The sequence below is a fragment of the Manis javanica genome, chromosome 4, assembly GCF_040802235.1.
Source record: "Manis javanica isolate MJ-LG chromosome 4, MJ_LKY, whole genome shotgun sequence".
Lineage (NCBI taxonomy): Eukaryota > Metazoa > Chordata > Mammalia > Pholidota > Manidae > Manis > Manis javanica.
In genome coordinates, this window is record NC_133159.1 from 20,423,153 (window position 1) to 20,435,999 (window position 12,847).

At 49.0% G+C, this 12,847-nt stretch overlaps 1 protein-coding gene across 2 annotated transcripts in view; it reads right to left on the reverse strand.

Moving 5' to 3' along the window:
* Positions 1-1,507: 1,507 nt before the first annotated feature.
* The window catches only part of WASF2 (WASP family member 2), a 66,549-nt gene continuing 55,209 nt past the window's right edge, over positions 1,508-12,847 (reverse strand). For both annotated transcript variants that reach the window (XM_017675326.3, XM_037017713.2), the window contains exons 5-9: positions 11,969-12,086; positions 10,835-10,965; positions 8,628-8,783; positions 6,404-6,918; positions 1,508-5,473 (exon numbers count right to left, since the gene is read on the reverse strand). In XM_017675326.3, coding sequence (XP_017530815.2) covers positions 5,316-5,473; positions 6,404-6,918; positions 8,628-8,783; positions 10,835-10,965; positions 11,969-12,086 — 1,078 coding nt within the window. In that variant the 3' untranslated portion in view covers positions 1,508-5,315. The remainder of the gene's footprint in view (positions 5,474-6,403; positions 6,919-8,627; positions 8,784-10,834; positions 10,966-11,968; positions 12,087-12,847) is intronic.

Here is a 12,847-nt window from a genome sequence, read left to right on the forward strand (position 1 = left end):
GGAAGCCAGTTTCTAGCCAGCTGAGGGGTGCAGGGTACCTCCAACTCTAAAGGTCTAGGATAGCTGGACCCTCAGTCCAGTTCACTTGAGTTCATAGCAAGAGCAAAAATAACCATTACCTGTAAAATAGGGCACCAGGGAGTGGAGTAGACCAGAACAGAAAACCCTGAACATGTCCCCAAGGACACTAAAGACAATGATTCTAGATGGGAGAGGTTCTGAAAGCTGTTTAAGTTGCATGGGGGACATAGCATATGAGCTCTGGCTTGAGAGAGATTCATAACTCTGCTATGTGATCTGAGGCAACTCACTTACCCTCTCTGAACCTGTTTTTCTCATGTATAAAATGAGACCCTTGCTTCATAAGATTGAAATAAGGTGTATGCAGTCTTGGGCAGGTAGGAGACACTTAGTAAACGCTCATTCTTCTCAGGATCAGCCCAGAGGTAAAGCAGAGGGTCAGAGCTCCCAAGTGGAGGAGCCAGAATTCAGGCTGGGGCCTCCTGCTTCCCAGAACCGCATTCCTTTCCTCCCATTCCCCAGCAAGGGTGGCTCCTGACACCACCATTTTGTCTTCTCCCAGGGCGGGCGTCTGGCTGCCTGTCAGTCACCGGCCTTGGGAAGCCAAGTGCTGACTAAACACAGGCCTGAGCAGGAGGGTGGACTGAGGGGCTCTGCAGAGCGAACCAGCTCCCATGCCCCCTTCCCTGCACCCCCACCTCCAGTGATGAGCTCAGAGCGGCTGGCACTGCAGTTGCTGACAATTCAAAACTTCTGCCCCCTCTCCTGGGAAGCCAGTGGGTGACTCTCTGAACAGCAGGCATAACCAAGAGTCACCAACCCTGCTCCCGCCCCTCTCCCGGGGCCACTCCACTCATCTGCTGGGCCCTGAACTGGGTGCCTGCCCATAAATCACCCCCAGGGACAGTTACCCACAACAGCTGTGCTCAGAACAACCGTTGCTTCCTGGATAGGTCATCTTTTTGGGTCAGAATATAAACCCAGCCCCCTCTTCTTCCCAGCCAGGAGAGGGGGTGCATAGCAGCCTAAAAATCAGATTCTCTTATAAATCGTTCTATTTAAGGTAAGTTGCTTAGGTCTGAGAAGCAGAGAAGATGCCGGACAGATGTTGGGAGGCAGCATCAGCATTCAGCCCGTGCTTTGCTCCTGCCTGATGCTAGGAGTTGCCAACAGCTTTCTCCCCCACCCCAGCACACCCTGCAGCCAGCTGATGGGGCCGAGGATCTGGGCCTCTAGGTCCCCCAGCTTGGGTCTTGTCCTACACCAGAATGGTTTCCAGCCTTCATCTCCACTCCCATATAGCGCCCACCATCCAAACCCAGAGGCCCCCACCTTCCGAGCCCACTGGCACTGGACTCCCTCCCATGCTCTGGCCACCACCTGTGGCTACTATCAATGTTGCCCCATCTAGCCACTAAACCCATTAAACACACACACACACACGCGCATGCACGCACGCACGCACGCACGCACAACCAGAGGTGGCTGAGTGGCTACAAAGACTTTATCAAATTACTTAAAATGTTGGCATGTACACGTTTGCATGTATACAAAAGATAGTCACATGGAATATCCCGGTCCTTGGGGTGCTGACATGGTACACACATGGGCCTGGCAGGGAAGTACAGGAGACCAGGTTGCATGTCCTTCTAAGGACCTGAGATGAGGGACTAGGGCAAAAAGGAAGGGTCATTTTAGGGGTCTGGCTTAACCCCACTGCTCAGATCTAACTGAAGCTCCTTCCCCATCCTCAGGGGAAAGGGATCCATTTTCAGACTATATCCCCACTACGTAAATGCCCACTCCCTAAAATGTGGCAAACACACCCAAGAATCCATTGGAATAGGTCCTTATAAATATATTTATATTAGAGAAAACAAGGCACTTTGGGAGCAATATAGCTCACTCTACATTATTCTAGACAGAAAGTAAAAATCAGTTAGTTTCTCAAATTGACTGAGTAAAGTTAAAACAGTAACAAAATTGTTCCCTAGCCCTCACTGAGACAGACTGAGGTGCATCTCTGGGCAACACCTGGTCCCAGGTTAGCTGGACTCCAGTAGAGCTCAAAGCCTGATGCCTCCCAGAAGCCTGATGTCCCTCCTGAGCAAAAGTCCCTGGCTTCAGGGCATCACCCCTCCCCCGGCCCTGAGGTCAGGTGAGGGGCTGCAGCAGAAGGCAAGCAGAGAGCAAAGCTGAGACACGGTGGGAATGCTTAAGCAGGGTCACCAAAGCCACAGAGACCTCAATCTGTCCAAGCTGGCGCTGCAGAGCTGGAGGATTGGCGCCACGGGAAGAGATTTCACATTAGCCCTGACAACACCGCCTCAGCTCTGCGGTGACATTGGCCAGGGTCGTTTCTGAGGGCGCTAGGGCTTCCGCTGGAGGCAAGCTGGAGCTTGGGCCAGCTGCTCAGGGCCTCCAAGAGCTGGCTGAGCCTGCTCCCTCCCTGCGGCTGCTCCTATGGAATGTTCTCTTCTCACAACCACAGCAAAGCCACAAGTCACTTCTGACACTGCGGATTGGAAGCTGGGCCCCTGGGCCACAGGAATGGGGGCAGGTCCCCTGGGCTGGGCGGACCAGGGAAGGGAGGTGGTTGCAAGGCTTCAGCACTGAAGAGTCTTTATGGGCCATCGCTCCATACTCTTACCAGCCTCAGCCCAGTTTAAACAATCACTAAACTTTGCATTCTACAATTACAGGATTCCAAAGACACACAATTACCTGCATAGGGTCCTTTATCATCTTAAAGGGCTCTGGGTTTAAGGAAGCATTTTGTGTGTGTGTGTGCACATATGCATAAATAGAGCCCAGAGGGCCTCTCGGCTGAGTGGGTCCCCAGCCCCCCGAGCTGAGGAGGCTTTGCAAGGCAGGCTGCTACAAAGCGCAGAGCTTGGCTGCATAGATTTTAATGAGAGCGTCAGACAGAGCTGTGCTGTTGCTCTCCGGGACTTGCAGATCATTACTAAACCAGCTGTAGGATGAGAACACAGCACATCGAAACCCTAGGAGGTCACTGAGCTAATGATCTAATCCTACCTTTCCCAGGCAGTGCCTCTCCCCACCTCCTCCTGACCCCAGCCCTTTCCAGTGCGGCCTCAGTCCATTCCAGAAGCCAGGCCAACACCGCCCCTTTCAAGGTCAGAGCAGAATGACAGTGAGTGGTGCTGGCTCCCCCTTTTCTGGAAATGAGGGGAATGGGGGTAATTTAGTGAAACCCATTACGCCCAAACCCTGGCCTGGACAAGCCCCAGGACTCCTATTTGGGAGAACCACCTCCCTCTGCCTGCCTCTCTAGCCACTGCTGAGCTGCAGCCAGGGCACCTTCGACAGTCATTTGAAGAAAGCACCTTCAGCTTCCAAAGCGCAAGGTGGGAAGCAAGGCATAGGCACATACAACCTGGTATGCTCAGCACTGGCACTGCTGCCAGCCCTATGCTGGAGACCCCTCACCGGGGGGTGAGGGGAGCCAGGAAGGCACCCTCCGGAGCAACCCAAGCAAGAGGCCATGCTGGCCCCTAAAGGTGCAGTCCCCAAGCCCAGAGCTCAAGGAAAGAAGGCAGAAGGGGAGCATTCAGCCAGGCACAGCAGCAGTACCCGTGATTACACTCTCCTCGAGCCGGAGGGGTTTATGAGGGCTTTGGCAATTACTACAACCATTTGCTGTGCTGGGTAGAAGCAGATCCTGTTTCTCTTTGTTTCAGGCTTCTGAAAGCCGGAGAAGCCAGGAGAAGCTGGTTTCTGCAGAAAAGGCTACACAATAGTTAGGGTAGAGGAGAAGAAACCTCACTGCTGGCCAAAGCTGACTAGTTTTTTTCCTGAATAATAGCACCTGTGTATTAGCTCTGGGGAAAAGGAGGAGCGAGGGAGGAAACATCACTGTGTGCAGTGAGGAGGGGAGCTGGAAACAAGCCTCAGAGTCCCTCTGCCTTTCAGCCCTCCTGCCGGCTACCAGGCCCCCCCAGGCAGCTACCTGCAGCGGCTGCCAGCCTGAGGGACTAAAGTTTCTGCAGTTGGCAGAACCTGTGCTTAAAATGGGGAAATAAGAGGGAGGCAAGTTGCAGAGGAATTGAAAACAGCACCTGTCAAAGCTGACTACCCCCTTCCTTCTCTCACTACCTCTGGTCCCCCAGAAGGGTAGCCCCCAAGGACATGCGGCTGGTTGGTGATAGTAAAGGGGGAACAAAGAATTATGAGAGAGGTAGTTAGGATCTGAACAGCACTGACAGGTCTGGCACAGGTCTTGAGCCTCCTACTAGGTGCCCTCCTCCACCATGGTGAGGTCTGGAGTAGCAGAGAGCCAGGACCTCTCTGCCCAGACTCCAGCAGGTGCCCACTATTTGGTCCCAGAAAGCACAGGAACTCTGGGCTCTAGCTCTGACACCATCCAACTGTGTGACCTTGAGCAAGTCACTTCCCATCTCTAGACATCAGCATCAAGAGAATAGGACCCAAGGAGTGCCAGCACTCTTCCAACCCTGCAGTTCCAAGCCTCTAAGCTAGGCTCCCGACAGCTGGCAGAGACCCAGATCCCTGCGTCAGGGCCAGTTTGGTTATGGGTGTTAGACATTAGAACTGGGCTGTGGTGCCTACAGGTACCTGGTGGCAAAGGAGGGGCATTTGAAGACACCAGAACACCACATACAGGAGGGGGAGCCTGGGAGGAAGGAACAACCACCTCGGCCTTCAGAAAGGCAACATTTCTGTGCAGAAAGAGTGAGGCACTCTTTAGGGGTTTGAATGCTCCTGGAATAAAGACCATCCAGACATAGAGATGGCTTAGCAAAAGGGAGCCCCACCCAGCTGATCACAGCAAAGGATGTGGCAGTCTGGCTGCTGGGGCAGTCTGCCCTCAGTGAATGGGAAAGGGGCCAGCTGCGTCCACGCAGGCTGAAGGACCAGAAGATGGCTGGCATTATTCAAAGTAGCTGAGGGCAAGAATTTTAGAAGACCACAGTTGAAAATGGCTCTTACAGAGAGGCATTAACTCCAATTTAAGCCCAAACAAAGGGATCTGCTTTGGGGATTTTCCTTCTCTTCAATATATACCAGTCACCTGAAGAGAGGACACCTAAGCTACTGAACCTCAGGAGCCCCAGAGGGCTACAGGGAGATGGGAAATACGTATTGATTTGAAGGAAGCACTTAGATATATCTTTGGTTGCTTCAGAGAAGGCTTTGGCCCCTTGAAATCTTTTTTTTCTCCCTTTTTCTCTACTGGGATTGTTGGAGTAGGCATCAAAGAAGGCAGGTAGGAAGAAAAGAAAAATAAGGTGGGCAGCAGGCAGAAAGGGTTAATCCGACCAGTCGTCCTCATCAAACTCTGAGGAGTCATCTTCTGAGTCGCTATACTCCACAGCAATGCGCCGTGACAAGATAGTGGCCACATCGTTGCCCACAACATCCCGCTTTTCTTGTTCCCGTTGCTCCTCAACCCTGCGCAGCTGAAAGCCTGGTGGCAAAGAGAGAGAGAAGGGTTAAGAAGGTGAGTCAGATTCAGAATCCATCCAGGACTGAGGAAGGGGGAGTGGCCACTGGTGGGTGGAGTATGGAGGACAGCAAAACGGAGTGATCCTCTGGGACAGCAGAGCAGGGCAAAGGGGAAGCAAGCAGAGAAGTAAAGATGAGCGTTTATAAAACTGGCCCCAGTGCTACAGGTGTGACTGAAAAGAAGCCTGCCATTCTTCCACAGTCTGGGGCTGGTGAGGATGGTTCTTGCAAGACTCTGAGCGAGGAGTGGCCACCATCCCCCATCTAGTGGGCACTTAGACTGCTCAATTCATGGATTATCACAGAGCTGCCCCAGCTTGCCTCCTCCAGACAATCCTTCAGTTCCACGAGGATCACAAACAGAAGAACCACCCTAGAGACCAGATCTGGCCTCTGACAGAAAGAGAATAAATACTCTATGAGGGTCAAATGATGATGAGGGAGGGAAGGGAGAAGGGGAGAAGAGACAAGAGGGAAAGGGAGAGTAGAGAACAGGGAGAATGAAGGGTCTGAGAAAGGGGGAAGGGAATAGAGAAGATGGATATGCAGGGCAAAAAAAGTGGAGGACAGGGAGTGAATGAGTCCAACTGAAGAAATACCTGCTAGAACAGTGACTCCTGTTTTTCTCTGGGGCACAAAATGGACACAAACACACAAAGCGTAAGTTTTCTAGGAGTTCAAAGATCCCAGGTTAAGAATCATTTACTTTTAACTGAGGTGGAAAGAAATCTAAATTTCCATATTTTTAGGAATCTACTATTCCAATCTCTTCCCACTAAACGAAAGCTTGCCCTTCCTATGAGAACCCCTCACCCACCCTCTCATCAGTCAGCCCATCTGTAGACAGACAAGGCTTCATGGTCAGCATGGTCCTGGACCCACTGGGATTTACCTTGGCGGATGGCTGAAAGCAAGTCACTGCGGGCATCGCTCACAGGAGGCAAGGAGGACTTAGGCTTGGTGGCATCAGAAAGCTGTGGTGGTGCAGCAGGCTGGCCATCTGCACCTCCGAAAGGGAGAGGAGGGGGCCCGGGAGGGGGAGGTGGGGGAGGAGGGGGAGGGGCTCCCCCTGCTGGCTGAGACAAGGGAGGTGGTGGCAGAGCCGGGTAGTCAGCTGCAGGTGGTGGAGGAGGAGGCGGAGGGGCAGCAAAATCAGGGTGAGGTGGGAAAGATGGAGGTGAAGGTGGTGGTGGGGTCCCTGGAGACCCAAATCCTCCAGGTGGTGGTGGGGGTGGAATACCCATCACTGGAGGTGGAGGTGGAGGGGCAGGTGGTGGAGAAAACCCGAGCCTGGGGCCTGGCAGAGAGCCTAGAGGAGGAGCTGGTGGTGGATGGCTGGGGCTGACCACACTGGATCTTTTGGGTCCAGCTAAGCCAGACCCTCTTTGGTTGTTGTCTGCTGGGTAGCTAAAAGAAAAAAAACAAGATCCACCATCACTCTCAGGACACAAACATCCACCTACAATTAATCATCTATATAAGCCTAGGTTCATTTAGGGTGACTATCATTTCATTTTGGCTCAACTAGAAAGAAAAACCTGGGAATGGTCAGAACAGACCAACAGTAAAATGATTACCCTTGTAAGGTAATGAGCATGCCCACAGCAGAGGTGTGACAACACAGAGTGAGAAAAACTACCTGAAAGAAGTGGACTTGGGATTCCTCGAGGAGGAGGCGAGGGCTAGCCAAGATGACCTCTTCCGTCCCCCTCAAGCCTTTCCGCTCTCTGAGGGAAGGTACCCTCCCCAACTTCCTCTAGGAGGGATGGCTGATTTAACCCTGGAGCTAAGGCATGCAAGAAAGAACTGCAATAAAATGTAAACGCTGCCCTATCACTGGGCTCTGCTCCTCAGGCTATTAAGCCAAGCTGACCAAGCCCGAGCTGGGTACAGATTTAGGTGAATGCACCTTCAGTGCTCATGTAGAAAAACTTGAGAGAGAATGAGGGTCTGAGGGTCAGCTGTGATGGGAAATAATGTGCCACCACGCCCGACCCGGGTTGAGAGGATCATGGCACACCTCTCCTGGGTCGGGTATACATGGCTGCATACAGGAATGCAAGGTCTCAGGCCACGTGTGAGGCTGGAAGGCTGCTTTTTCCACCTTTGTATTTGCCCTGCACTAATACCTACTCCTCAGAAAAGCATCCATCTTGGAATTTTCCACAGAACCTTCAAGTCTTAGCTGCATCTGACAGGACAGCCGGTAGGAAGTGATTTGAGAGGCAGGAGATTGGGGATTAGTGGTTTCAAGGACAAGAAGAACCAGGGCTGGGGGTTACAGCACTCCTTTAGGTCTCCATCTGAAGGGTTCTCAACATATCTGATCTCTGACTAAATAGCGTCCAAGAAGAAAAGTGAATTTTTTCAAAGTTCTCATTTGTCTAGCATCAGAAACTATGAGGAAACTGTGAGGAAAAACTGAAATTCAAATACTCTTCAGACCCTTTTTCAGCCATGACTTGCTAACTCTTCCCCTGTATACCTCTGCCAGGGACAATGACAAATATCAAAACGGACTGATTCTAAGTTTCACCTCCCTTTTCCCTTTATTTTCTTCTTTTTGGGGATTCTATCCAGCAGTGAAATGAACCAGAAGCAACTGGAGAAAAAGGAGACTGTCTGCTAGGTTCCTAGTTGGGCAAGGAGTCTGCTAAATACTTCATGAACAGCAGATTATACCACTTTACTTCACGCTGAGTTAAAGCTAAGTTAAAAAAGGGAGAGAGGTAAGTTGGTGACTTCTACCTGCTCAGGTATAGCCAGTTGTTAAGAACAGATTCTGGAGTCAGACTGACCTGCTTTCATATCATGGTACTGCGTCTTACTGGCTGTGTGACCTTATGTAAGTTCATTGACCAATCTATGCCTCACCATATATTCATCTATAAAATGGGTACCTCTCTCAAGAGAACTCTTATAGGGATTAAGTAATATATACAGTGTTTGGCATAACATTTGGCACCTTACAAACACTTGGTAAATGACAATTATTTCTATAATCTAGACAGACTTGCCTGAAGTTATTTTAGTGGTCCTGACCTGCATGTGGAACACTTATTTTGATCTTGAGCATTTCACCATCCAGAGTAGATGGAAGAGGTACCACCACTTACCTGAACTCTGCTGGAGGGGGAGGCAAGCTGTCCTCAGAGAAAGAAGGCGAAGGTGGAGAAGTGGAGTCTGACTGTGGCGGTGGTGGGTAGCTGCTTGCGTCCACGTTTTCAACAGAGCCGATACTGCCATTCTGGTACACCAAGGTGGGAGGATACCTGACAGTGAGCCCAAAGCCAAACTGTCATTTAAAGAGTCTGAGTGGTACTCTCATTTCCTAGAAAGATCCCCCAAAAATGCATTTCATACAAAAGCTATTAGGGAGAAATAAAACAAATATAGTCCCCATATATTTTCTGTTCTACTTTAGAACTAAATATTCTATGGTTAAAAATCTCCGATATTTCTGCTGGATGGTCTAAAGGAATGGGTTTCAAATTATCAAAACCATGCTGTTCCTCTCCCAGTGTTAGCCTTGTCAAACCCTGCAGTCCTTTTAAATTCTCTCCCAAATGTCAGGAGCAGCCTATACCCAAATCCCAAAGTCTGTCCTGTGGCAAAGGGCAAGGCTAGTGACCTGCAAACACGTGACTGGTACGCAGCCTCGTTTTGAGGTCGGCAAGCCTCTGGAGTGCTCAGAGGCTAAGGAGACTTTGATTGTAGAACCAAGCCAAGGGCAAATGCAAGTCGCTATGTGGTAGTTAGATGCGGTCTCTCTGTCATTATCAAACAAAATGAGCTGCCGATTAAATGAGGGTGCTGGGCCTGCCTCCTGAAAGCCTGCATCTTGGAGCACTGGGCCTGGGTGAAGAACCTCCAAAATGAGCACAAACACACCAAGCAGCAGCTGGCAGAATGGGGCTGGTTCTGCTCCACCTCTCCCTTCTTTCCACCATTGGTGGGTTCTAAAGACCTGATCTAAAACAGACCCCAGTGAGAATAGAGTTGGAGGGAACTGATTCAAATGATGCTCTGATGTGGAAAATCCCCAAGGCCTAGCACCTGTAGGCTTGGCATATCTCTTTACAGGTTCACCAACAAGCACATCCAGATAGACCAGCCATGCAGCCCGATCCCAAACCTCTTGGCAACAGGAAAATGGGAGGTGAAGTCCTCATTTTCACCATCCCCATTTCACACACCCAAAAAAGCCCAAGCACGAAATAGCTGGCATTCTGAACATGCAAACTTCTGGCCTTAGAGTCACTGAACCCATAACAAGGGCCTGTCTGAACAGGATGGGACCACGAAATAAAATGGCTCCTTTTAGGAGGTGAAGGTAATGGAGGTACCCCTAGGGCTGATTTCCCTGTAGAGAAAAGGTTCATTTTTCCTCTATCTTCATCACTCTTCAAAACAAATCTATTAAATCCAGGAAGAACAAGTGTCAGGAGTGTCAAGATTTTTAAAAGTCAAGATTTTCACAGTAGAGTTATTCCTAAAAGCAAGAACAACTCAACTCCTTCTTTTTATCATTCCTAGACACAAAGTATGGGCTGGCACGGTTCTCTGACCACCAGGATGTAATGTATTTAGGGGAAAAATCAGGGCGACATTCATGCCAAGCAGTCGTGGTGACTTGGCTTGGAATGTCATGTGGGTCAGACACCAGGATAAGCATCAAACCAACCTTTAAACCATTTTTTTCCTTTTAAAACTCCAATGTGATCTGGTATTGGGAAATGGGGTCAGACTGACATCTACTATTTCTCCATGGAGATATACAGCCTCGATACCAGCCGAGTGACCTTTTCCACACTGTCTCTGCGGTCTGCTTTCAGTCCCTTGGCCAGCCTCTCTCCTGAGACTGACAAAGACTGAGTGAAAAGTGGCTTTGGCGATGTGCACAAATTCTCTGCCTGGCCCTCCCCACTCCCACGAAATGCCGAGTTCGTAGGCACAACCTTCAAATCAATGTTCTAGAGGAAAAGGGCTCCCAAAACCACTTTTCTATCCTTTCCAGTCTTTCTTTTGAGGCCCTTAGACATACCAGTGTCTGGCAGAGTAAGGGCACTAGAAGCCATGGGCTTTCTTTTCCAGATGACTCAGGTCACCTCATTTAAACTACTGAGTCTCTTGGTTCATTTAGCAAATTTTAATCACCAGATGGATGTACTTTAAAGTAGCTGATTAATAGTGGTATTGATCCAAGCCACACAGCCAGACTTCGGAGGGTGTGAGAGGTGTCACACTATAACCATCTGACTGTTGCCCCAGATCTCCAGTCCCTTCAGAGAATGCTACCAACAGTGTAAATGCAATGACCTACCCAGAAGGCCCCAGCTTTTCTTTGGATTCCACAAATTCTTGTCCCATCTTCATTTTCTCCCACTCTTCCTTACGTGTCTTGATTTTACGTGGATTTACATTTCCTCGATTTGGATTATCTTTCTTTTCTTTCTGTAACGAAAATAAGCATTTTCCAAAGCTCTTCATGAAAATTCCATCCACCTTCATGGATGAACATGTAAGAGATGATGTGCCTAGACACATAGCAACTATAGAATTTACAGAATACTAGGTTTGGAGTGACTGAGAGGGCATCTAATTCAAACCACCTCCTGGGCTTAAACATATTCTCTCAATCCCACATTCAAACACCTCTAGTGAAGGGCAACTCATTACCTTTTTGGGTAACTCATTCATGTTTTGGAGCAGCTCTAATAGTCAGTTAGTAAATAGCTATTTGTTATTTGCTCTGCCACAAGGTCAGTCAAGAGAGATGAAAAGTAACAACAGCTGTAGGTATCTGAGACAGATATAAGGAAATTATTTAAAAAAAAAAAACAGCCAATAAAGAATTCTTCAGCCCATGCAGCTGCACTAGCCCCTGGTGCTCTCTTGGGCCTCCTCCTAGCAGCCATGCTAATGGGATTGTGAGGTTATAACTGGTAGGTCATATGCTTACACACATCACTGAGAATCTAAGGGGAAAAGGCACATCTCCCAAAAGTAGGCCTGTGCCCCAATTCCCACCCCACCCAATCAGTAGTGAAGGTGTTAAACTGCTCCTGTTGCACATCAAACACTGTAGAGCCTTGTGCTCATCTCTGAGAAATGAGCTACAAAACTGGCAGGGAAGGAACTAGCCTAGCTTGAGTGTCCAGCAGAGTCAGGTGCAAATTGCAAGAGAAATGAATGGTGAATAGAAAAGTCAATTTCTAAAACACAGCCTGAATATACTCGATTGTTAATAGCGCTAGGGGGAACAAACACATTTTTGGTGTGATTTATACTTTCATCTTGGTTGTTCTTGGAGTGGACACATTTTTTAAAGAGCTTCACCTGGTATCCAAGCAAGCAGCCACTCAGAATGATTACTTCACATAAGACTGGCTTCCTTTTTATCCCCCCTCCACAATCATGCTACTGATGTGTAGAACAGAGGTCCCTTTCCCCTCACCCTATGCTTTCTCTTCTCTTTCATGATATCCTTGGTGTCCTGCAGCATCTTCTCCTTCCAAAGATCAAAGAAGTATGAAGGGTCTGTGTAGAATTTGAGTGCCTCTTTCCCATCGTCTCTGGGATAGAAATGAAGACAAGTAGCTGTCAGTAGATAGATGAGCTCCCAACCAAATCCAATATTCCAAATACCTACCAGTTAAGCAGTTTTCACACTAGGAATCAATAAGTCACTCAAATCAATTTCATATTTCCTTCCCATAAAAGCGTTCCAATGCCCCCTGAATGGCATCTCTTACTTATCTGGCTTTTTAAGAACCTTAGCCTCAATTTCAATTCTTGGTAGAAGAATGTGCAAGGTCAGGACAAGAATGGGCTATAGCAGCAGGGATCTTGATTATTTCTAACAATCTGTATGGCCAAGACATCTCCCCCTGAGGATATCTTGATATCCTGATACATCAGAGGGGATTTCTGCTATTGGTTCCCCTTCCCTCCATCAATTCCCCAGAAGTCTCTAGGAAGCACGAGTGGCTTCCCACCTACCTGAAATCTGTGCACATGTGTGTAGTTTTGCATTTGCATAAGTACACACATATACACATGAACATGTACATGTGTGCAACTGTTACTCCACTGTAAAAGCCAAGAACCACAGCATGGCACCTTCTTGCTCCCTTCTAGATTAGGTCAGCATCCACGCCCCACACCCCACAAGAGGGCCCCAGTGAGAACAGATGGGCCAGCTGTTTTATGACCACAAGACTTACCATCTCAGCAGCTGTGACAGAAGTATACAGTGAGCAACTGAGTGTCAATATAAGAGTTATCCACCAGATGCAATGATCCTGGTTGGAACCCTGCACTTTGGAATGACTAA